General features: G+C 34.7%; 1 protein-coding gene across 1 annotated transcript in view; it reads right to left on the bottom strand.

Moving 5' to 3' along the window:
* The window catches only part of aig1 (androgen-induced 1 (H. sapiens)), an 89,178-nt gene that overhangs the window by 12,895 nt on the left and 48,965 nt on the right, over nucleotides 1-27,318 (bottom strand). Inside the window, exon 4 of the mRNA XM_056481031.1 lies at nucleotides 147-262. Within this exon, the coding sequence (XP_056337006.1) occupies nucleotides 147-262 (116 nt within the window). The remainder of the gene's footprint in view (nucleotides 1-146; nucleotides 263-27,318) is intronic.

Here is a 27,318-nt window from a genome sequence, read left to right as displayed (position 1 = left end):
AGACATAAGGGGGAACGGTTTGGAGGTCACGAAGATCAGGTGGCCAGATGGAGTCTTTCCTCCGACTGACACCGTGCTGAAACAATGCAGACGCGCATCCGCAGAGAGCCTTTTGTAAATCAAGCCAGTGTGATAGTGAAACTTACCATACAACGTATCCTACTGCAAACGCGCACACCGCCAAGAGTCCACAGGGCCTGCTGGGATATCGGTGGTGTGTTGTTCTCATCTCAATTATGATGAAAGGAAGAACTGTTGTGTGCTGAGAACGACAGAAATAGAGCACAGTGTTAGCTTTACAAATTATTCCAAAGCACAAAGACAACGTGTATCACCAAATTTCAGTGCAGAAGCTGGATTTTCTGGCATGTGTATGTAAATGCCGTTTCATTGTAGATTGATGGGTTCAGACTGCATGACTTTAGTCCCGTTGTTGACTCGCCGACAGGTGAATGACAAATGCCTGAAATCACAGGCAAAACAGTGCTTGTTCACATGAGTAACAATCACACAGTATGAACTATCAAAGACACGATCTGAGAGAATCGCCGACGAGTCGCCGACACCGGCATGCTAAATATCTGGAGCTCTCGGCAATTCAAAATTGTGTGAAATGTGTTCTGATTGAAAATAACATCGGCGATTACCTACAGCCAATGAGAGAGCAGCATCCACTCATATAAATATCTGCAGGCCAGCAGGAGGTTGGGGGAGAGGTTTAAAGGGCTTCTTTTTGGTCTATTTGGACCCAAGAAATGGAGGAAAACTAGTGAAAATTTGGCAGGTGAGCAAAATAAGTACATTTTCTTCCCCTCTAAAGGTTTCGTTCTGATTATGTAGTTAATAACAAAATATATATTGTGTGACATCACGTTGTTTCTATGTCACTTCTGGTGTGTTTGGCTGTGAGACAGATGGAGAAAAGTTGTTGGCGATTCTCCTATTGTAAAGTCATGCAGTGTGATACCTCCTGTCGCCGATCCATCCTGCAGAGTAAACACAGCAGTGACAGAACGCTAGTCCAGATAGTCAAGCAATGTGAAAACATCTGTGACACGACTACTTTAAAGTTGTGCAGTCTGAACTCGGCATTATTATAAATCTTGTGTATGAAGCATCTGACTTTGGTTATCACATTGGATCTGATATCCTATTGAAAAATTAAGCATATTCAAATTTGTGAAGCTTTCTTATTTTGCTATGGAGTTGGGTAACACTTTAAGTACCAATCCCCACTATTAACTATTGGTTTATTACCTGTCTGTTATTAAGATATTGGCTGTTTTTTAGTATTTACAGTTGAAGTCAGAGTTATTAGCCCCCCCCCCCCGTTTATTTTTTTTCCCATTTTCTGTTTAACGAAGAGCAGATATTTTTCTACAAATTTCTAAACATAATAGTTTTAATAACTCATTTCTAATAACTGATTTATTTTATCTTTGCCATGATGACAGTACAATAATATTTGACTAGATTTTTTTCAAGACACTTCTATACAGCTTAAAGTGACATTTAAAGGCTTAACTAGGTTAATTGGGTTAACTAGACAGGTTAGGGTAATTAGGCAAGTTATTGTATAATGATGGTTTGTTCTGTAGACTATTCAAAAAAATAGCTTAAAGGGGCTAATAATTTTGACCTTAAAATGTTTTTAAAGAATTTAAAACTGCTTTTATTCTAGCTGAAATAAAACAAATAAGACTTTCTCCAGAAGAAAAAATATTATCAGACGTACTGTGAAAATTTCCTTGCTCTGTTAAACATCATTTGAGAAATATTTTAAAAAGAAAGAAATATTCAAAGGGGGGCTAATAATTCTGACTTCAACTATATATATATATATATATATATATATATATATATATATATATATATATATATATATATATATATATATATATATATATATATATATATATATATATATATATATATATATATATTTTTTTTTTTTTTTTTTTTTTTCTCTCTCTCTCTCTCTCTCTCTCTCTCTGATTTGTGTGCAATACATGGTTGCAATTTTTATGTCCACAAAATAAAAATAAAAATAATTTTTCCATAAAAATAATTCTTACTGGCACTTTTGGTGGATTGTAAGAAAGTGTCTGGTGCAAATGTGCAAAATTAGTGTAGGTTAAAGTGTCAGAGAAATGAGAGAGTGTGTTTTCTACAGGTGGTTTGTCAAGTCAACTCACCTGTGTGAGGCACACTCAGAATTTACAAAAAAAAAAAAAAAAAAAAGGCGGGAAACACCATTAAATATTTCCCTTAAGCCCATGAAATAAAAATTACTTATTGTGAATGGAGCAGTGATAATCATTACAATTTGATTGCTAGAAATTCTATTAAATCTGTATTTAAGACAGAATTAAGCAAGCAACATATGGCAAAAATAGCATAATCACCATCAATGCAATAGATGCATCAAACTATTTGATATATTTATCAACTCACCATTTTACTTTTGTGTTAGGATAGAAAATAAAACAGTTACATGACTTCAAACCTTTCAATTCCTCATTAAACACTAAGTGCAAGAAAATCTGGGTGTGGATTGAAGCCGAGTGTTTGACATGGTTTTGCGCAGCTGAAAAGATGAAGGCCTGCTGGACGAGGCAAGCCTTCTTCAACCGCGTCATTGATGAGAACGAGCGAGCTGTCATCATTATAACCATTACTACCATTATGCAAGCCAATACAAACACTTCAAGGCATGGATAGTTAACACAGAGTTAGTTTACTGGTTCGTTTTTTTATTGTGGAGCTGAACATTGTTTCATTTTTTATGAGTGCTACCATTTGCAATGAATGAACGAGTGAATGAGAAGATGGTTTGTTATATCTGAATGATGACATAATGGATTGGATTAGGTCAATGTTTAAAGCTAATCAGTTTGTAAAATACTTTGAAATGTACTTTTGAGAAAAATGTAATTGTGTCATTGTTTACTCATCCTCATGTCTTTCAGTGAATTCAGTTCATCTTTGAACCACCAATTAACCTTCTGGAAGCAGGGACACACCGACATTTGGATAATACTGATGACTCTTTAGTATTTACAAGATGTTAACTACAGTTGAAGTCAGAATTATTAGCCCCCTTGAATATTTCCTCCCCAATTTCTGTTAAATGGAAAGATTTTTTTCAGCACATTTCTAAACATAATAGTTTTAATAACTAATGTCTAATAACTGATTTCTTTTATCTTTGCCGTGATGAAAGTACATAATAGTTTACGAGATATTTTTCAAGGTACTTTTATTTAGCTTATAGTGCATTTTAAAGACTTAACTAGCTTAACTAGGCAAGTTGGTATATATATATATATATATATATATATATATATATATATGGTTTATAATGATGGTTTGTTCCGTAGACAATTGAAAAAAATTGTTAAAATAGTGTTGAAACCTTAAAATAGTGTCGAAAATTAAAACTGCATTTATTGTAGCCAAAATAAAACAAAAAGACTTTCTCCAGAAGAAAAAACATAGGAAATACTATGAAAAATTCCATGCTCTATTATTAACATCTTTTGAGAAATATTTGAAATCAAAAATAAATCACAGGAGGTCTAATAATTTTGATACAGTATGATTTGTTGAATTGTTCTGACATGGATCAACCAGAAATTTGTTTATACATGTAAAATAAAAATGTTATCATTTAGAGCGTAATATGAAATTTGGTCAAAATAATTAAACTACAAAAATAATGCAATTTTTAAGCAGATCTGTATTTATTTTTAGACAACATAATACCAGTGATTTAACTTCAGAAGAGTTAAGAAATCAGTATTTGATGGAATAACCCTGATTTCCAATTGCAACAACTGAAAACTTCATCCAACTGTCATTTTCTGCAAAACTTTTTAATGACTATGTTTTTATTTGAAATATGGAATAAATATTATAAGAGCTTTTTAGAATAAAACATATAGAATATTAACATTTTACTCAAATACTTGCCGAACTCCAGTACATCCAGAGAAAAGAATCTTTTCAAGCGCTCTCTTATTTACTCAGATAAATCAACATAGTTTTTAGCAGTCTCTTTTTTGCATCTCTTTGTGTGCATTACAAATTTTGTAAACTTTTATTTATTGTAAAATGATTCAGGTCCACTTTGTTTTACCCATCTTAACATTTCTGCCCTCAACATGAAATGAAATTAAATGAATCCTCATTAATTGCAAGATTTAATCCAAGTCTTCATTCTCTGAACGAGATATGATCAATTCATTTAATGAACATATTTCATGTAGGCTTGTATTTACATCTAACCATAAACAAATATTCTAAAAAAGTGATTTTATTAGCATCAATGGTTCCATAAAACATTTTGATTCCACAAAACAACAACAACATTTCTTCATAGTGTACATTTTTATAGAATAATTCTTTTATAGATTTTTAGCAAATATTATTTTTAATATTGTATATTGAGCACTTCTTAGGCTTCATTAAAGATATCTAAAAGCAACCAAAATCAAAAAAAAAAAAAAAAAAAAAATTGCTCGGGTCGCTTAATGTGTTGGTACTCAGAGATTTCTCAGAATAAACAGTAAAAGTAAGTTCAAGGCACTCGAAAAATGTGGAAAAAATATTTAAAAGCCTTTATTGACATGGCTATTCATTAAAACTGCGCCTACACGTTTCGGAAAACACTTGCCTTCACTTGGTTACCCTGATGAAGACAAGTATTTGCTAAAAAGTATTTTGCTTTCAATTTTTTTTCCCACATTTTTCGAGTGCCTTGGACCTATTTTGCTGTGTGCTGTATCTAAAAGCATCTTAGTATGTGTTTCAAAGGATAACCAATGATGAAGATGAGTAAATAAAGAGTTCAGATGTAAAAACTTCTGACTCTGAAACTGACAGTGAAACCGCTGTCTGAAGTTTCCTTCCAGAATGAGCATTTTTCTCAACCTCCTATGTTTTTGTTGTTCTTTCACATTAAAGGCAACAAAAATAATTAATCGTCATCAAAATGAAATAACTGAACCTACACACAAGAGTCTTAGAAAAGTGCTTCTTTAAAAAGAAACATTATAATGGCGCAAATAGGTTTTTGCATCTCTTCAAATGGTGAACATATCGATTTTATTTACTCCTTTTTTGCATGTTCACTTCCACTCTTAGTCACCAGATGGCGACCTTCTAACGTTTCAGACAGCCAGCGGTCTTGTTCCCTTGCTGATCTTGCCTCATTTGACCCCACGTCTGTGGTTGAAACGGCATCTGAAGGAAGACTTACGATCCTCACCGAAATGACATGACATGTTGATATTCCGATACGCTTTTAACATGCCACCACAGCTCTAACTGGACCCCCTTCTGCAGCAGATGATCATATTTCCACGCTAAATGAAAAGCAGACCACGTTTACTGGGCTTTCCCTAGATATGAATCCGCCAGCCCGCTTAAAAACTGGGATGCTGGGTCTTTCACATGTTGACGTCTCTTCAGATCAGCAGGTCTTAGCTTGCCTTTGACAAGTGCGAGGTGTGCAGTCAGTGAGAAAGCAGCTATGTGTGTGTGTGTGTTTGTCATCCTGTGACTGAACCCATGATGTGCTGCTTACCAGTTATAATGAGTCACGTTACTGCTAACCAAACAGATAGTGCAACATCTGAGAAACGCAGTCTCTGTCAGTCAGAAGGCATATGAGGAGGATGAGCAACTCTGATTCACCATGATTGCAAAGTTTTATGGTGTATTCACTTGTATTCAGGGGTGTGGTGGACATTTTAAAAGTGGGGGGACAGCTGTATGAAGTCCAAAGGTTTACATTCTTAATCACCTGTTCCTAAATGGTCTGTCTCTAAAAGTGAGGGGGATGTGTCCCCCTCGTTTGCTACGCCCCTGCTTGTATTGTTCAGACGTGTTGGGTATATTAATTGGAAATATTTTCATGTAATTTTGCTTAAACTTAAGGAAATTTTTTTTTATTGCACATCTGCAAATTTTGAGGCTTTTTATCACCTTTTTTGGTAACTTTATTTTAAGTCACAATTCACTGTATTAGCAAATTATTAACTTAACATAACTAGCTTAATCAACTACTAGTTAGCTGCTTAGTAATAGGTAGTAATGTAGAACTTGGGTTTAGGTTTTGGGTAGGATTAGGGATGTAGAAAAAATATATACTTTATTACTAGGGGAGTGCAGGGCACAAAGTAACGTGGGGTAAAATGTAACAGAGTTTTAAGGTATATGCTCAGGGTTAAGCATGGCATGCTTTCGAGGTTTTCACCACAGTGTTGGCACACGTCGTCCTGCTATTTATTGAAAAAGAATTGTGAAGTTTGGATGAGAAATATTTTTGTAGCATACAGTCATGGTGCAGTGGAAAAAGAATGAATATTGTGTATGACTCCCATGAGCTTGGAGGACTGCATCCATCCATCTCTGCAATGACTCGAATACCTTATTAATAAAGTCATCTGGAATGGCAAGAAAGCGTTCTTGCAGTACTCCTTCAAGATTCTTTGGAATCATCTTTGGTGCCTCTTCCTTCATCTTACCTCAGACATGCTCAATAATGTTCATGTCTGGTGATCGGGCTGTCCAATCCTGGCGCACCTTGACCTTCTTTGCTTCAGGAACTTTGATGTGGAGGCTCACACACCCCCATACCGAATGTAACCCCAAACCATGGTTTTTCATTTTTACCAAACTTGACTGAGAATCTTGGATCCGTGCAGGTTCCAATGGGTCTTCTGCAGTATTTGTGATGATTTGGATGCAGTTCAACAGATGATTCATCAAAAATCTACCTTCGGCCACTTTTCCAAATGATCAACTAGAAATCAAGTTATTATTTGTTGCTCTTAAAAATGGCATTGATGACAAGACTTTTATCAGGCAGTTAACTAAGTATTTTTTATTATAGGTAATATATTTTTTTATTTAAAATAGATCTGTGAAAGTAAGTAAAATCTTATATTGTTGTGAGTACCGTCTTTTGGGCTAGCCAGTTTTGAGGAAAACTTTTTTCATTTTGAGTGTAACATTGATAACTTTATATATATATATATTTTGTAATAGAAATATTTTTATAGAAATAAATCTATTGTATTGTGAATAATCCAATAAAATGCATTGTATTATAATGGATAATAATGCAAATAAATCCAAATGTGTTTATCCAATAGATAAATAAGTGAATATACTGTGCTATGTAGAATAAAAAAAATGAGTTAAGTACTAAGAAAATATACTAAGTAAACTAAATTTTAATGAATTGTGTGAAATCTGATTTTTAAAGCATGCGTTACAACTAACCCTCTGTCTGTTACATCTTGCCTCGCAGGTGGGTAAATAGTAGTAACATTTTTACTCCTGGCATTTTTGGTAATTCTACACAGAAACCATAGGTCTGGCAAACATACTATGAGCGCTCATATGTAGGAGAGGCTTGTGTGTTTCTTTTGTCACATTTGATCAATGTGTGTCTGTTGGATTACAATGCATTTTAAGGCCGGTTCCTTAAAATGAGTTTTGTCACATTTATTCAATTTGTGTCTGGCTTTTTAAGGCTGTTTTCTTAACTCTTGCGTGACATATTTTCGGGAAATGCTTTGAAATTTTTATTAAAGCTCAACAATACACTCTGGGCAAACTTACTACTCTTTCTGTATCTTTTTGGTGGTTTTTGCTCCATTGACTTGATTGCAAAACCATGGCACCATGCTTTATTTTAGTTTTGGCAGAAATGTTGACTTAGGTGAGTATTTACAATGAGCATGGGTTGTAAATAACTCAGGTCATGTTGGCAGCACAAAAATTGGGACATCCCTTATGTTTGTATTTAAATATATATTGCAAAAATATGCCTTTGTACATCCAGACAGATGTCTTTGCTCATTGTTTAATCATCACGTGTGCAGCATTTTTTACATAACAAAGTGAAAACTTAAACTAGTTACTTCAGCATGTTACAACTGCATGAGTTAATTAGTTAATTTATTATGGTTTTCAGTAATAAATAAGTTGGAAAAACTTATTTTTTTAGGTGTATGAAGTTAAAGTAATTTATTTAAGTTGATCCAATGAGGTATTTTTCAGTGTAGTTTTATATAGTGCTGAGATAAAAATGGTTGACATCTTGTTTCTAGTTCCTGCATTCTGTTTCTGTCTAGCTATTTGTGTGCACATGAGCATGTTCTGTGTAAACGAGTGCATGATCTTGACTCTTTCTGTGTGTCTGCTGTCTGGAAGTGTGGTTTGGCACACAACATTTAGCTGCTCTAGTCTACACTGGCTAAAAAAGACATTAAGCTGAAACTTAAGTGTTTCTATTTCCAGATATCTATTTAAGGGGTCATATGATGACACTTTTGACATTATGTAATACACGTAATCCTCAAAATGTGTTTGTGAAGTTCCAACTGCAAATACGTAAGGTATATGTTAAATGTGCTCCATTTTGAATGAGGAAAATACTCGGGGCCCTATCATACACCCAGCGCAATAAGGCACAAGACGTGTTTGGCGTGATATGTTGCTTTTTTCATACCAGCGAAACAGTTATTTTCACGTTTTGCACCACGTTGTTTAAATAGCAAATTCATTTATGCCACTTTGTGGACTCATGGGTGTGCTGGTCTATAAAAGAGGTGCATTAAGGCGCATTGTTGGTGCAAAGCTGTTTTGTGGAACTGAAGTAAACTGCGCCATTGACCAACTGAAACCTAGTTTAGTTTATTCATGACGATTTGCATTTGTATAATGTTATTATTATTAGCAATATTTTTTATTATATGCATATTTATATTTGTATAAATAAAACAAGTTTAGATTTGTCCAACAGTCAGGTTTTGAAGACGTAAGCATCACCATATGGGGCATATGTGTTTGAATTTTGACCACACTTCGTTATTATTGTTCATTTATTCGTTTGATGGAAATTAGAACTGAATTTAGAAATAGTTTTGAAACAAATCTTTGCGCCTAACAAGCGAAATTAAATATGTAGGCTAGCGGATGTCTTCAGTAGAGTGAAGCACCGTTTCCTTATCCACGAAAATAAAGGAGTAAAGTAAAATAAAGAGAAAGTAAAGAGGTTGAATAGAGGAGGCTCGATCTTTATACTCAGGCTGCAGATGGTCTGTTTAACTGTTTTCTTGCCATTGAAGCGTTTTTCCTCTAACAAAGTTTTTCCTCTAACAAAGTCTACCATGTAAACAGCAAATGCACCATGGTGCGACACAACTGACTCGTAAAGGGAATGAGAGATGAGACTCTGATGGTTTAATGCACGTTATGCTCAAAACACACCCATAACTCATTAAGAGAATAAGCACAATCCTGTTAGACCATGCGCTGAGGCGCAAAGCGGATTTTTTCATCCTTAAAAGAGCAAAAGTAGATTTGGACACACCCTTAATGCTTTTGCGCCATGCGCTTTAGACTTTAGCCTAGATAATTAAAATAGAGCCATCGTTTTTTTTTGTGTGCGCCTTTAAATGCAAAGGAGCTAATGATACCTGCCCCCTTTCAAGAATTAAATGAATGTAATAATGTATGAAATGGAAATGTTTGTTTTTAAATATGTAGCGATTATGCTGAAACATGATTTGAACAATTTATCATTTAAATATGATTTATAGTAACACTGTAAAAAATGTACTACATTAATTATTTTTAGTTCAATAAACTTAACATTTCTGGTCATCTCAACTTGCATCAATCAAACTGACGACAAATATTAAGTTACACTTTGCATAACTAAATAATTTAGTTGAAACCTGATTAAATTAAAATATCATGATTTAATTATTATTATTAACTTAGATTACTTGGTTATTGAATAAATAATCAAAATTAATATATTTTTTGTATATACAAAGTAGATTCCTGCTTCTTATTTAAGACTGAAGTGCTGTCGGATTTTACTCTCGTCTTGTGTATACATGTGTACGTCTTTTCTCACCATAATGATTTTCCCTAATCGTTCAGTGCCCTCAAATATTTACAAAACATGTTTGTGACAAGTTTGCGAGATTCAGAAAACCCTTTCATCCGTACCCAGAAGCAAGTTATGGTGTCAGAGTTGGCACTTGGATAATAGTTATTCTTTTCATTATGGTGATTAGAGTTTAATTGCTATAATGCCAAAGCTTCGCATTCAAGAGCGTATGTTTCTGTAGGTGTGGAGATGTGTCTCGGCATGCATGCAAAACTGAAGGATTCTCTGAGAAGCTCATTCACCCACACCATCCATCCAGAAAGACCCGGTGAGAGGTGATCATTAATGCTCCGCTATAAAAAAAATCACTCTCCAGCTCTCCTGGCTGATCATGAGAGACTCGTGGCTGCACTTGAGCACTTGTGCAGAGGCTGGTGTGGGTTTTTAAGATGCATAGCAATGCTTTGAAGTAACAGGTTTATTCTGATAACATTTCTTCCAAAATTTTAAATAAACATTTTATTTATTCACCAGAATAAGTGATAAGTGTTCAGAATAACAAACATTATTTAACAAGCATGACATTTTTCAAAAGTAACAATAAAGACATTTAGAAAAAGTTTTTTTAAATTTTACTTTTAATAAATGCAGATCTTTTGAGTTTTCTACTATGGGAAAAACAACCAAGGATCATTCTGAAAATGTACCTCTATATACATTTCTGGAGAGAGCCAAATACATCCCAGGAGCTTTTGTTTTCGCGAATCCACCAGAGACAGTTGTGTATGCTTTTTGAGATCTCAAATTTCTCTCTCTTCTTGCTTAAAACACACCAGAGGCTGCTGTCGACTGACAAACCAACCGACCGATGCACCCACCCTCCACCTTCATTAAACCCAACCGATAGTGTTTTGAAAACTACCGATTGACCAGTGCCCACCTACTTCCCTAAACCCAACCAACAGTGTTTTAAAAAGCGAAAAAGGAAAAAAAACCCTGATTTGAAAAAGCCGTTCATAATCGGTCAAATGCTATCATGTAAAGGAATGGCGTCATACTGCCCTATAGCATTCGTTTTAAAGACAAAATGAAGCCCTACATTCCTCTGGCTACATAATTCGCAATCTCCAAAAATGTATATAGGGCTACGCTTTCAGAATGAGCCTATGTTAGTAAAAATCACCACCAGAAGGCCACCTGAAATTTTCGGTATTTAAGATATTAGTTTTGTGGTTCATTAAAAAAAGAGTTAATTATATTCTGCCGATTAAATTTATTCTAAATTTACCTATATTTACTTTTTATTTGGTATAAAATAACAGAAAAGATGCCATGATTTTAGAGATGTTTATACAAAATTTTAGACACAACAATACAAATGTTTTACCCTCAGAAAAGTGAAGAGATCAATATTAGAAGGAATAACCCAGCGCTCGTTAAAAAAGTACTTCTTTAAAGTTTTAAATGAGTAAAAATAACAATATAATAATAATAATAATAATAATATAATATAGTAATAAAATAAATAATTATTGGTAAAATACAGTTCTGAGCTTGAACTGTCATTTTTATTAAATATTGTTTTAGATGAATTGTAATTTAATCAACACTGTATATGTATTGAATATATTGTTCTATATAAATGTACATATACATGCAGATTTAAGCGCTAACTGAATTAAGAGGTGATATTTCACACTTTTTTTCCCTTAAAATGACATAACAACCTTCACTTTATTAATTTCTGTCTTGAGTATTTCCATCATAAAGTGTCTCTCGCACTTTCCTTCACAGACTGAACACCTCCTTGTATCTGGGAATTGACCTCTCTTCACATACATGCGCATACAGTCTGTTTCATTGGTAATGATAATAATCACAATCTCATGTACAATAACGAGTTGTGGTTATCAATTCAAATCTGCCAGATCCCAGACTAGACCAACTGGGAAACATTAACCTAACATTAAGACTTCTTATTAGCAATCTACTTTTTTTTAGATGTGTTTTAATAATAAAAATCAATCATCGTTGTCATAATTTTTTTTTAGATAGAGAGAAGAGTGTTTTTACAGGTGGTTTGTCAAGCCCACTCACCTCTGTGAAGCATGCATCCTAAATGCAGTGTTTTTTGTGCTGATTATAAGAATGTGTCCAGCGCAAAAGTGCAGAACTGGCTGAAGTGTCAGAAAGATGAAGTGTGTTTTTTACAGGTGGTTTGTCAAGCCCACTCACCTGTGTGAGGCACAATCAGTTTGGGGTTGTGGTTTTGTTGTTGTTGTAATAGTAGTAGTAGAAGTAGTAGTTTGTAGGGTTGCATTATAATAATAATAATAATAATAATAATAATTATTATTATTATTATTATTAGTAGTAGTTTGTAGGGTTGTATTAGTAGCAGTAGTAGTTTACAGTAGTAGTAGTAGTAGTAGTAGTAGTAGTAGTAGTAGTTTATAGGGTTGTATTAGTTGTAGTAGTAGCATTAGTAGTAGTTTGTAGGGTCGTATTAGTAGTAGTAGTAGTAGTAGTTTGTAGGGTTGTGTTAGTAGTAGTAGTAGTTTATAGTAGTAGTAGTAGTAGTTTATAGAGTTGCATTAGTAGTAGTATTAGTAGTAGTTTATAGGGTTGTATTAGTTGTAGTAGTAGTAGCATTAGTAGTAATTTGTAGGGTCGCATTAGTAGTAGTAGTAGTAGTTTGTAGGGTTGTGTTAGTAGTAGTAGTAGTAGTAGTAGTAGTTTATAGAGTTGCATTTGTAGTAGTAGTAGTAGTAGTAGTTTATAGGGTTGTATTAGCAGTAGTAGTAGTAGTTTGTAGGGTTGTATTAGTAGTAGTAGTAGTAGTAGTTTGTAGGGTTGTATTAGTAGTAATAGTAACAGTAGTAAAAGTAGTTTGTAGGGTTGTATTAGTAAAAGTGCACAACTGGCTGAAGTGTCAAAGTCTTAAAGTGTCAGAAAGATGAAGTGTGTTTTTTACAGGTGGTTTGTCAAGCCCACTCACCTGTGTGAGGCACACTAAGTTTGGGGTTGTCGTTTTGTTGTAGTAGTAGTAGTAGTAGAAGTAGTAGTAGAAGTAGTAGTTTGTAGGGTTGCATTATTATTATTATTATTATTATTAGTCATAGTAGTAGTAGTTTGTAGGGTTGTATTAGTAGTAGTAGTAGTAGTAGTTTGTAGGGTTGTATTATTATTATTAGTAGTAGTAGTAGTTTGTAGAGTTGTATTAGTAGTAGTAGTAGTAGTAGTAGTAATAGTAGTAGTTTGTAGGGTTGTAAAATAATAATAATAATAATAATAATAAATAAATAAATAAATAAATAAATAAATATAATAATAATTATTAGTAGTAGTAGCAGCAGTAGTTTGTAGGCTTGTATTAGTAGTAGCAGTAGTTTGTAGGGTTGTATTAGTAATAGTAGTAATAGCAGCAGCAGTAGTAGTAGTTTGTAGGGTTGTAGTAGTGGTAGTAGTAGTAGTAGTAGTTTGTAGGGTTGTATTAGCAGTAGTTTGTAGGGTTGTATTATAATTATTATTAATATTAGTAGTAGTAGTAGTTTGTAGGGTTGTATTAGCAGTAGTTTGTAGGGTTGTATTATAATTATTATTAATATTAGTAGTAGTAGTAGTTTGTAGGGTTGTATTAGTAGTAGTTTGTAGGGTTGTATTATAATTATTATTAATATTAGTAGTAGTAGTAGTTTGTAGGGTTGTATTAGTAGTAGTTTGTAGGGTTGTATTATAATTATTATTAATATTAGTAGTAGTAGTAGTTTGTAGGGTTGTATTATTATTATTATTATTAGTAGTAGTAGTTTATAGTAGTAGTAGTTTATAGAGTTGTATTAGTAGTAGTAGCAGCAGTAGTAGTAGTTTATAGAGTTGTAGTAGTAGTAGTAGTAGTTTGTAGGGTTGTTGTAGTAGTAGTAGTAGTTTATAGGGTTGTATTAGTAGTAGTATGAGTAGTAGTAGTTTGTAGGGTTGTTGTAGTAGTAGTAGTAGTATGAGTAGCAGCAGTAGTAGTAGTAGTTTGTGAGGTTGTATTAGTGGTAGCAGTATTAGTCAGGGATGGGCAGTATTTATGATACAAGTATTTGAAATACATATTTTAAATAAAAAATAGTATTTAGTCATTAGTATATGATAGGGTTGATGAAAATGGCTTGATGTTTTCTATCAAAATACTTTAGTGTCTTGTATTTTTGTACTTTTAAAATATTGTAAAAATACTCTGTAAGAAGTCTACATGATAAAAAAGTACCATCTGATTGGTGCTTTGCTATTAACTCCTCCATTTAAAGAAGAAATGAAAAACAATCTTGGGAAAAAGAGTATACTATAAAAGTTATAGTAGTTGTGGATGGATTGCTGATGCCCAATGTTTCGTCTTTAAAACAAACTAGTTCCTACATAAAAATAAGTCCTACAGTGGCGATTTCTACAATACTTCATTGGCTGTTTCAAATGGCAGTAGTTGATCAGCAGGTGCACTGTACAGTTAACAAAGAGGAAAGATGTAGGCCTTAAGATGTCACAACATATGAAACACAAATGTTTAATAACCAAAAACTCCCAACAGGTTATAGCAGGAGCAGTTTATATATGAAGAGTTATTTGCAAAAACAGATAACAATTTTTAGAAGTTTTCAGAAATGTTTTTACATTGAGTATTGAAAAGTTCAACTGCAAAATACTAGATTTATAAAAAAATTTAAATATTAAGAGGTTGAATAATCATTGCACAGAGATGATGTCAATTTTACTGGCCACAGAATGCGTGAAAACACAATCAACAGACATAGTAATATAGTTCGACTCATTATTTGCATTAAATGGTTTAGATGGTATGAGATTATCAAGTCAGGACTTTCTGTATGAAATTATTTACAACATGTATACAAAAATTAAAAAGAACAGTCATACAGTAGAAGGTAGAAGTAACCAAGGTGGCAGAAAAGCTAAAACTTGTTCAGAGAAAAGCTGTTGCTATGAAACATGTTTACTAAGTGGGTTTAATGGGGAAGAGATAAATCGAATACACCTATTGATGGAAGGTGTGCAAAGAAATCGCCTTTGTAAAAGTATTTTGTAGTATTTTTAAAATACAAAATACAGTACACTAGTCTCTAAATAATACAATTGTTGGATCATTCAGCTCACTGAATCATTTTCAATCATTCACAATGTGGCAAATATGTACTCCCCTTCTTGTCATTTCTAGTCCTCACAATGGCAAAAGCTAGCAAAAATAAAATACAGTGCAAAAAAAGGTCATCAATTGTGCTCTTTTTCAAATCAATAGTGATCATTATTTGTGCAAAGAGAGCAAGGTTGTTCTTTGTGCAAACATGACCCAATGATGATTAATGGCTTGTCATTTGAATACAGCGCTTACAGCTTGTTGGGCACTGTGGATAGAGTTTCTTGGGACAGATGAGCCTGCTGGTTTAGGGCCCATGATTCAGTCTTATCTCAGTCCAGCTTGCCCTGACCTGTCAAAGTGGCAGGAGCCTGTGGAATCTGAATGGGAGATTTGCTGCTGCTGATAGCAAGCTCACAGAGGGTATAGGGTGACAGAGAGAGGGCTCCCAAGGTCGAGTGTTGGGTTTCCCTGCTGAGCCTCCCAGGCTGGCTGTGACATAGTAACTGCATTTTCTCTGATGGGACAGTGAGAGTCGGGATTACACCGGGCCAGTAGCCTCAGAGCTCAAGCAGGCTCAAGAGGCTAAAAGCAAGTGTGTCTACACTGTCAGACCAATGGCCTCATAGGGATGCTCTAAAACCAGCTCTTAACATCTCTCTGTCATTCATTACTTGGTTTGTATATATTTTTAATTGTAGTAATTCAGATTCCATTTAACAAATCAGTTCTTATTGATTTTTGGTTTTCGAGAGAAAAAAGGGCAAATACAAGTTTGTACCTTTTATTCTTGCCACATTAGGCTATAACCAGAATATTGTTAAACTGTTAACTGTGGCAATTGGTCAGATAATGAAATAAATAATACACTTTCCTTAAGATTAATTACAAACCTAAATTATTTAGGTGTAACGCAAGGGAAAAAATATATAACTAGCCGTTATTATGGGAGGCAGTAACATAAGAGGGATTAAAATGCAAAATCTGTAGTTCTTTTGAAGTTTCTTGTTACTTTGTGAAAAAAAGACTATGTGCTCTGTTTTAACTATCTAGGCGCAAAGTCTAAAGCGCAGGGCGCAAAAGCATTAAGGGCGTGTCCGATCCACTTTTGCTATTTTAAGGACGGAAAAATCTGCTCTGCACTGCAGCGCATGGTCTAACAGGGTTGAGCTTATTCTCTTAATGAGTTATGGGTGTGTTTTGAGCATAAACCAATCAGAGTCTCATCTCACATTCCCTTTAAGAGTCAGTTGCGTTGTGCCATGGCACACTTGCTATTGACACGGACTGTGTAAGTGGAAAATCTAAACGCTTCACTAGAGAGAAAACAGTTAAACAGCATCTGCAGTGTAAGGACACTTTCACTTTCTCTCTTTCGTGGATAAGGTAACGGTGTTGTACGCACTCCGCCAAAGACATCAATTAGCCTACATAATTAATTTCCTTTGTTAAGTGCAAAGATTTGTTTCAAAACTATTTCTAAATTCAGTTCTAATTTCCAGAAAACGAATAAATGAACAATAATAATGAAGTGTGTTCAAAAAGTTATATCCAAATACACATGCTATGCCCCATATGGTCCAAAACCTGACGGGTGGACAAATCCAAGCTTATTTTTAATAAAACAAATATAAATATGCATATAATAAATAACACTGCTAATAATAATAACATTATACAAAAGCAAGTTATCGTGAATAAACTGAAAAAAGTCCCCCAAGATGGGGAAGGCATGGAGGCAGTGGTTGTTATATTTATGTAGAAAATAATAATTTTTGTAACATTTTATTCCTTTAATTCTTTTTCATTTGTAAAGATATTTCTGTATTGCTGTACATCCTGTGTGTTTTAAGCAGGATGAGTCCACAAAGTCCATGAGTCCACAAAATAGCGCAAATGGATTTGCTATTTAAACAACGTGGCTGAAAACGCGAAAATGAAGGCTGCGTTGATCTGAATATAACAACACGTTGTGGAAACACGTCTTGCGCCTTATTGTACCGGGTGTATAATAGGGTTCTGTAGATTTGCTAAATACAATACATGTGGTCAAGAGAGAGAATTTCATGCAAGGAGGAGGAAGTACCTCTAATATGATGAAACATTTGCTTCAACATGGCATTAATATGATGGAATGCACCGTGTTTTACTCTCCCAGCTGTGAGTACAATGCGCCAGATACAACTAATATTAGCAACAGTGTCTCACACTACAAAACAGAAAAATTTACATAGATGAAAAGACAGTCACCTTAAGATTTTCATTTGCTTTCATTTGATTGGAGAATGAAAAAGATGCAACTAAAGTAACTAGGCATGGGCCGGTATAAGATTCTGACGGTATGATAACCTTGGATAAAAATATCACAGTTTCATGGTTTTGCGGTATTGTGATTACTGCTCTAAAAATAAGTTATTTTTAAATGTCTGGGTAAAAAAAACGAAAAAAAAAAAAACATTTTTTCCCCATTGAACACTATATATTTTATTTTGAGAAACATTTAAAATATTTTGTTACAGTAAACATGTCAGGATAAATAATTCAAATGAATCATTGACTTCTGCTGTCTTCATTAGTTTCAAAAACATTTTTTTTTTACAATTTAAATGGCAACTTTATCTGTTCTGCTAGAGATACTGATGTCCTAAAAAGAGAGGGAGAAAAAAAAAGGTTAATAAAAAGTCGTATACATACCTTAGGAACAGTATAGCAGATAATTGACGGTTTTAAAACCTTGACTTTACCAAACAAAAAAAAAAAAATGTTCCAAAAAAAACATTAATAAAAAGTCGTATACATAGCTTAGGAACAGTATAGCAGAAAATTTTGATGGTTTTAAAACCTTGACTTTTCCAAATCGCGGTATACCTTAAAAACGGTTATCGTGCCATGCCAAGGCATAACGCGTTTTTACGCTCAGAGTTGACTTTTTTCAACTGCGAGTGCACAGCGCGCAACGGCAAAAACGCAGGGCGAAGCAAGTGGTTAAAATGCAAGGCGCGTAGGGCGCATAAGCAGCGCTAAAAACACTCGCACCCAGTAGTAAATCTTTTAAAAAAGGTGCCTCCAAACCAAAAGTGTGATTGGCCCCTTAAGCAGCATAATTCTGGATCAACTGACAATAATTTTTGTTTATTTTTTTTAAATAGTGATCATGATTGCTTTTGAATGTTTGCTGTTACCAGGTTGTTGCTAGGTCAGATATGGTTACAGCCTAAAGTTAACGAAAATTATTTATATTATTTATAAAATTTCCTATTAATTGTATTTTATTAATGTCTACCCTCACCCCAACCCTAAACCCAACCGTCACAGTAACGTACTGTAAAAACAGTAGTTGTATGGAGTATTATTTATGTTATCTATTAAAATACCCAATAAATTGTATTTTTAAATTTCTACCCCTACCCTAACCCTAAACCCAACCGTCACAGTACTGTAAAAATATTAATTATTGTTATACAGTGTCATAAAAATGCTGCTATATTGATGTGCATATCGCACTTCCGGCCGGCAGTGTATCCTATCTAGACTTTACCCTGTGACCAGCCATATTGGCGATTCAAATGCACTGCGCATGTGCATAATAAGATAAGGTCCTTATCGCAGGTCCAGGAAGATAGATACAACTGTAAAATGCTCACTGCACACGTTCATGTACTGTATTTCTGCCTTATACAGTGATTAGAATCCACAGCAGATCACAATCATAAGATATATCTGACATTTGCTGCAGTCTAAAAGTGTTTTGAGCTAGACTGATAGAGTAAGGAAACATTGGAAATGACCACTACTCAAACTCCAACTGGCCTGCTTTGGTCCAAGGTATTTTGTGGGCCCAGAAACCCCTGGCCATTAGCTCCGAGGAAGCCTGAGGAGTCCTGATCAAACCCCAAAAGTGACAGAGGAAATGCAGCTACTGATTCCCAGTCAACAGGGGTTCATATGATCTCTTAGCCCTTTTTCCCTTGGCAGATCGTGAATCCCCACTAATTGCCTCCCTGTGCTGCTGCGCGAGCAACCGCCACCACAAGGAGAGCCTGTTTAGGTCTCCGCTCAGCTGGACGGGTCTCTGTAGATTTGGCCTGACTGTGCATTTTTCGTCACCAAGGCGAGCTTGAATGCGATCCAGGCTTGTTTTATTTTAGCTTGTGTTTGCAGGCCCCTGTTTTAATTTAACATGGCAGCCCTCTTTCTGTGAGCAGCTCTTGGAGTCTTGTGGTTTTGGCCAGCGTGTATGGACTGTCTGCGGAAAACCCCCTCCAACAAAACAGCACAACTCTCAGCGAGGAGCCTGAACTTATACAGTACAGACCCGTCAAGCACCCGCAGGATTGACTCCTGTTCCAAGCAGAGAGCTGCAGGACGTCAGATTGATGTCTCTCCAGTGTCAAACATTCACTCTGTCAGAACACTTTAAAAAATGCTGGGTTGTTATAACACAACGTTGGGTCAAATATGGGCAAATCCAACAGTTTGGTTGAAAAATGTAATTTAAAGGTCCTGTGAATTGCTTTAAAATGTGCATTTACTTCAATGTGTGACGCAATTTGAATTGAAACATTAGGAAAGGGCGTGGCACAGAGTAGCTCCTCCCCCTTGTCAAGCACATATAGCAACAGTGTATTGAAAGGTGCGGGACATGTCAGATACTAGAGCACAGGTGTCAAAGCCAGTTCCTAGGGGGCCGCAGCCACAGTTTAGTTCCAACCCTGCTTCAACACACTTACTTTTGTTTCAAACAAGCCTGAAGGACTCAATTAGTTTGATCAGGTGTGTTTAATTAGGGTTGGAATTAAAACAATGCAGAGCTCTGGCCCTCCAGGAACTGGCTTTGACAGCGGTGTACTAGAGAGTACTGTAGTATGAGGTGTATGTCAAAAAAAAAAAAAGGTCCAATTACATGAATGTGACAAACTGCAAGATTTGGATGTTAATATCTTCTAAATGTGAATTTTGTCACTGTTTTAGAGATATTCTTAAAGGAGTGGTCCACAACGATATCATATTTTGCACTTTAGTTCATGTGAAATGTAGATGTGTGAAAATAAACATCTCTGAATGTAATATGCTCACAGTTCAATACAAAGGGAGACTTTTACAGAGTTAGCTTAGCAAAGCCTACAGCAAACGAAGATTGGGGGCTACAAAAAAATACATCCGGGCTAGTGAGATCACAAACGCTTCAGGTTACGCACATACACTATGCACATGCACCCTGTGCAGCGAAGGAGCACGGCCAGAGGCACTGTAATGTTACAGTAGAGAAAGCTAAAATGCAGTTTAAATGCTGCTATTTCCACAGAGCTTGTTCTGTTTCTGTATTTGGGCTTCCAAAGGACACAACACAAAAAGAGAAGTGCTTACAATTAAATTTGTATTATGTTCCAGAGAATTATAAAAAAAATATAGCTAGCATTTGACAAAGGAAAACTTCCAGAATCTCGTGAGAGAGAGACTTTCTCCCCTTTGATTGGCTGAGAAGATGTGATGTAAGATGAGATTATCCTCACAGACAGTAGACAAAAGATGCAGCTAGATCAGTAAGTATAGATGCCCCATAAAATTACAATGAAATTTATTTTAAATGTTATAAAATTCTGAAATTATCGTACATTATAGGATTTTCTCATTACTAATCACGCAGAGATCGAAATTATTGTACAAATACAATAATTATCGTACAACTGACAACGCTGGCAGAAAAGCATGTGCATGCAGGGGCGTGACGCTTCTCCTGGTTACATGGAGCCGATCCAAGAAAACTTATACCTTTATACACGTACTTTATGTTAGTTGACCAACCAGAGCCTCTTGAGGGCAGGCCTTTTGGAGGAACTAGGAAATATGACAGTCATTTTCATGTATGCTGAGTGGCTGTATATAATCAAAGTAAGATAAGATGATTTTTTTTACAAATGAAGCATAAGCACACATTGATTTGCATCTTATGAACACAACCAAGCCTTAAAAATACACCCTGGGCCACCCCTTTAAGACTAACATATTAATACTAACATCTAAAAAAAACAAAACAAAAAAAACCCCAATATTGGGTTTGTCCATATTTGACCCAATCTTGAGTGCACTAAAGCACAGATCCACATGCACTTTATTATTATTTTGTATTCTTAGTAGTAATAAATAGTATCATAATTATTGTTACTATTATTCAAGTTAATCTTATTGAAGTTTCCATCTTAATAATAAACCATCAGCAATATTGATTATTGACATGCATTTTCTAACAATGTTATTTTTTATATGATTTTAAATATAAATCATCATTACACTCACAAAACTTTATTATGAGTTTCTTATCATTACTAATATAATTATTTTTTAGTTTTTTTTTCACCTTTAATTTGGATAGGATAGTGGTGATTATAGACAGGAAAGTATTAGGAGCAGAGAGAGGGGAAAGGTCGGCAAAGGACCTCGAGCCGGGAATCGAACTCGGGTCGCCGTGAGCACTATTGTGCTATATGTCAGTGCACTTAACCACTAGGCTATTGGCGCTGACTCTTATCATTACTAAGATAAATATTATTCATCATTATCTCTGTTACTGTTATTTTGTGTCTTACTAATAAAATTAACATTAATCAAACTATTGTTAACCTAAAATGTAATTAAAAATAATTATTTAAAAAATTTTGTTAAAACACAAATGAAACATGAATGGCAATTTATTATTATTATTAATTTAGGGTATATTCAAGTTTTAGACATTTGTTAGTTGGAAAACAAGGACTGGCTGTCATGTATCCAGCCAATATTAATATTACATATTTTTTATTTGTATTTTTATAGTTAGTTCACTTATTAATACCATTGTTGACACTTGATAACAAGCGCTCCACGATAACAGAATGGATAGTGATATATGCAGAAAGCTGTGAGTCCTCAAGTTTAGTACACGACCAAGCCCAGAAGACTCCAGCGTAATGAGTGAGACTACAGTACATCACAGTGTGAGGCACATGACCAGATTTCACAAGCTTATTATGCACTGCTGATCACACTTCACTGGCAGCCTGTGATACCAAAAACTGGTGTGAATACAGATGTTTCCGTGCGCAAATTATAAGCAGGGTTACTGTTTGCTTTACTGTCAAATAAACGCCCAGAGTTTTAAGACAAACCTCTTGACTGCCAGTCTAAATTGTTGTCAAGGTATGTAATAACTTCATCTTAGGCAAAAAGATTGTGTTTTGTGCCTCTTTAGCTAAAAGTTTTTCTTTTTGAGGTTAAAAAAATACAATTATTAGAATGTTTTCACTTTATGTCAATGTCACTTTGTACATTTGACCTATTAGTAAATGCCACTCCCATTAGTGACTGTTGCTAAATTGTAATAATGACAGCTGTCAGTACACTTTACCCAAAAATGTTTTTGATATATTTTTGACACAGGCCATAGAAGGGCCATATCTCATCGAGGAGCATGCACTCATCGAGGGACTTAATATGCCATGGAGGGATATTTAAAAAGATTGAAAAATAAATATGGTGAATAATGAATTTTAATATTTAAGAAATGTTTGTTGCACAATATATCGTTTCAGCATCGACATCGCAACGTAATCATTCACAATAGTCACATTGCAGAATATGCAATGTTGAGTATGTATTACAATTTATATTTGCATGCGTTTTAGATGCCTGTGATGATTTTAAAAGCATTCAGGCATAAGAAATCATAAAAAAAATATTTTATTGAATTATTTATACAATGAATTAATGCATGATTCACTCCCTTACAGAATCATTCCAATTTCTCTACAATTACAAATTCTTTCCAAATACAAATATTCAGGTCATCTGGTTAAATTGTATTTATTTTGCAATATATATGTTACATTTTTCCAATATCATGCAGTCCTAGTTTGCAAATCACAATGTAAGAAGGGGAAGCCTCATGTTATACACTCAAATAAAAAAGATGTTTGTTGTTTGCTCAAACTACTTATTTAAAATGAGCTGAAACAACACAATTATTGAGTTTTTTGGGAGAACTCAATTGTTTTATGTTCAGTTCACTTACATTTGTAAAAACTAATAAGTTAGCTTAATTCCTTCATGTTGACCCAACACCAATTGATTGTGTGGAACTAAGCCTTTTTACAGTGTAGTCATGATCACAGATGACAAATTCATGTACTGGAGGCTAAGATAAAATTATTTAAATACAAATTACTTTGTTAGTGTTAATTTAGGTAAGCAATCTACCCAATTCAGTCGTTGTTTTACTGCATAGTGATTGTGATTAAATAAGTTTGTGATGTTAAAAGAGTTGCAAACATTCAGTGTTGGGGAGTAGCTGCTTGCTTGGCTACATTTTTTCACTAGCTTGACAGTAGCTCATCTACTTATGATTACAATGTAGCTTTTACAGTAGCTACTTTTGACAACAGCTAAATTTCATTTAATGAAACCTGCAAACCTGGCACCTGATTTTTTTGCCTTGTTTCTAGTTCAAATATCCAATACAATTAAGACATTTTCTAAATAAGCAAAAAATATGGTCTTGTTTTAAGAAATGTCAATATTAAGTGACTTTTTCCTTAAAACAGGCAAAATAAGCTGCCAATGGGATAAGAAAATAATTTTACATCAAAATGAAAAACAAGATTATTTTGCTTACCCCATTGGCAGAATATTTTGGTTGTTTTAGGGAAAAAACTATTATTTTTGGTATATTATTTCTGGAAATAGGACTATATTTTTTGCTTGTCTAGAAATGCTTTTTGATTTAAGAATTTTGTAGATATTTGGACTAGAAACAGGACAAAAAATCGAAGTAAGAAAAGCTTTTTTTGCAGTGTGCTATGACCTGAAGCAACACATCATTGTCGTCCCAGATCACATACAGTATTACAATAATATACTACAGCCAAAAACCATACATCTCACGCATGGGCGGAGGGTGAACAAACTCCAGGGTATAAGGCTAAGATATTCTCATATGCGCTGCCCTTTAATGCATTAAAAAAGATTTGCGACCGACCAAGAAGAGGTTTCCACAAAAGCACCGCCTATCAACAAACGTCTTATGTTTAATACGTACATTAAATTATTTTATTAGATTGATTCAATTATTATAGTCACTTTCGATATGCAGCCAGGGGCCAGAAGTTTTAAAATGAGTGGACCTAAATAGGGTGGACCTCAGTGGCTACTCTTAAACTAAGTGTATAGCTCGTTTCTTATATTTATGATCTCCGGTAATATAGTAATTTATTTAACAAGTGACATTTTTGAGTATCCAACCCTTTTGCAAAAACAAATACATTGCAAAAATGGGTCAAGAATCAGAAATCATTCACTTTGCCACGAGGCCAATCGAAAACTGAACTTGTAATTCAGCAATAAATATATAAAAATAAACAGTATTTTTAAACTGTGATTAGTATACTTAAATTATTTTTCTTTATTAAGCTAGAAACAACAAAAAAGACAATGAAAATATGACAACATAAACTAGCTGTTTATTTCTGTATCACAGGTTGTGGTAAACTTCTAGGCTCTAATAAATTAGAGGCAACCATTGCAGAGTAAAGGTGATCCAGTAGCCATTAGCTAGCGTGAGTAATTGTTTGTTTAAACTAGATTCATATTATTCAAAATACAAATTAAAATATAATTAAAAATCTTGACTTCCCATTACCCCTGTAGAAAACAGCAGAATTAAAACGCAAAACAGGATTACTACACTAGGCTAGAATACTATGTTACAATGAAGCAACCAAAATAAGGCATTTCATTTAATACTGAAAAGAAGTTAAACCAGAATAATATATTATTATACCTTTCCCGTAATACTCATTTGCCATTTTATTTCTTACGTCCTTGACCAGCAAATCAAAACTCCAGTCAAAAACATCGCTCATCAATGCAAAGTTGGACAGTTCCATTTTTGTGCGGAGGGGGACTTTAAATTTGATTGAAAACGTACAATAACTAAAGTGTTCTGTTAATCACTAACATTAAATTACATTCATATTTTGCCTTACACTCGTTACATGTTTTCAATGCAGTTTTTATTTTGCTGCTATCTCCATGGTCTCTGGCCAGGGGGAGCCTAAGCCTTCCCCAGCCTTACACACACTTTGCCTATGATCTCATGGTTTTACATTTATATATTTAATAATTTATAACTGCTATAGTAACAACAGTTATTAAATTTTAATCTTAAAGTATTCTAACAGTTGACAATTAACCTGTAGTAAAAAATTAGTGTGAGGGCTTCGATAAAATTTGGTAACACTTTAAAATAATGCTCCATTAGTTCATGTTAGATAATGTATTTTCTGACATTAACAAACAATTAGTAATATATTTATTACGGTATTAATGCATCTTTGTTAACGTTAGTTAATGTTATTGAAGTTAAATAACATTAGTTCATTTTCACTCAGAGTGCTTTAACTAATGCACAACTTTGCACCTTAATAATGCATTAGTAAATGTTGAACTACTATTAAATGATGCTTTACAAGATAATTCATACTTAGTTAATGCTAGTAAATCCATTAACATTAACTAATAGACCATTATTCTAAAGTGTAACCGAAAACTTCTTACCAAAAGGGAGCCAAATGTCACCTATAGCACATATCTTTAGACTGTGGGGGAAACCCACGTAAACAGCAGAAGAACATGCACACTCCACACAGAAATGCCATCTCGACTCGAACCAGCGACCTTCTTGCTGTGAAGCGACAGTGCTAACCACTGAGCCACCGTGCCGCCCTTGTTGTAAAGTGTAAAAAAGCCAATTCATATAGTATGCTATGGAAAAGATTAAAAGACCACTTTTTAAATTGGCTTTACATTCAAAGGCAGGTTTACTAGGTGATCTACTGTCAAATATGCTCCTATAATTCTGAGCTGGAGACGCTTTCCAGCCCCTCTGATGAGAAAACTTCTCCGCCAACTTCGTCAACAATGGGCTAGAAGGCATACCGAGAAACAGCCGTCTTTCACTAGGTTGAGATGGGTAAATATTTTCCCAGTTGTTAAGGATGAGCTAGTGAGCCAGCTATGCACTCATTTTAATGCTGGGGTTTGGATGGAGAGACTTCACCTAGTAACTTTTCCAGGCTCGACATGGCAACTCAATCATGAGCACAAGGGCGACATTGTACACCGCCATGCCATGAAATATTAGCATCCAGAAAAATGGACCTGCAATTATTGATCTTCATAAAGTAATCCCCCAGCACTTACGGAAACCAGAGGAAATAGCTGCACAGAAAGCGCTCGAAAAGATGATTTCCCCATAGAGAAGTTCAATATCTTTGAACATAGTTGTTTTTTGGACACTTTGCACCAGTTTAAGACTTTGGGGTTGTTCTGTGAAAACCCAATCTGTCTCTTGATCTTTGCGGAAAAGCACATCTGTTTCCTCTGTTTCACGTACAACCAGTTCAGACCACATAAGATCACATCGCCTGTCAGCTGAAACCTGCACATGCACGGGCGAATATCTGAGAGAATTCACCGTCACTGACCAAGTGTCTGCTTTTACACAAAGAGGTCAATGTGAGGCCTCCGTCTGGGCTGATTTTATAGAGATTTCATGATTTTTACTAGCTCATTTTCAGATGAAAATTTGCTTAGATTTGTTAAGTACAAAGATTTAAACACTCTTTAATCAGAGATAAGCACTATGCTCAAAAGTCTTGTCGTCGATCCCAGTTGTAAGAGCAACAAATACTATTTTGATTTCTGTTTGATCATTTGGAAAAGTGGCAGAAGATAGATTTTTCTGATGAATCATCTGTTGAACTGCATCTCAATTTTCACAAATACTGCAGAAGACCTGTTGGAACCCGCACGGACCCAAGACTCTCATAGAAATCAGTCAAGTTTGGTGAAAGAAAAATCATGGTTTGGGGTTATATTCAGTATGGGTGCATGCAAGAGATCTGCAGAGTGGATGGAAACATCAAAAGCCTGAGGTATCAAGACATTTGTGCCGCCCATTACATTACAAACCACAGGAGAGGGTAAATTCTTCAGCAGGATAGTGCTGCTCCTCATACTTCAGCCTCCACATCAAAGTTCCTGAAAGCAAAGAAGGTCAAGGTGCTCCAGGATTGGCCAGCCCAGTCACCAGACATAAACATTATTGAGCATGTCTGGGGTAAGATGGAGGAGGCATTGAAGATGAATCCAAAGAATCTTGATGAACTCAGGGAGTCCTGCAAGAATGCTTTCTTTGCCATTCCAGATGGCTTTATTAATAAGGTATTCGAGTCAT

Source organism: Danio aesculapii, chromosome 20 (genome assembly GCF_903798145.1).
Source record: "Danio aesculapii chromosome 20, fDanAes4.1, whole genome shotgun sequence".
NCBI classification, from domain to species: domain Eukaryota; kingdom Metazoa; phylum Chordata; class Actinopteri; order Cypriniformes; family Danionidae; genus Danio; species Danio aesculapii.
Note: the sequence above shows the minus strand (reverse complement) of the source record. Positions and strands in the feature narration are given on the sequence as shown.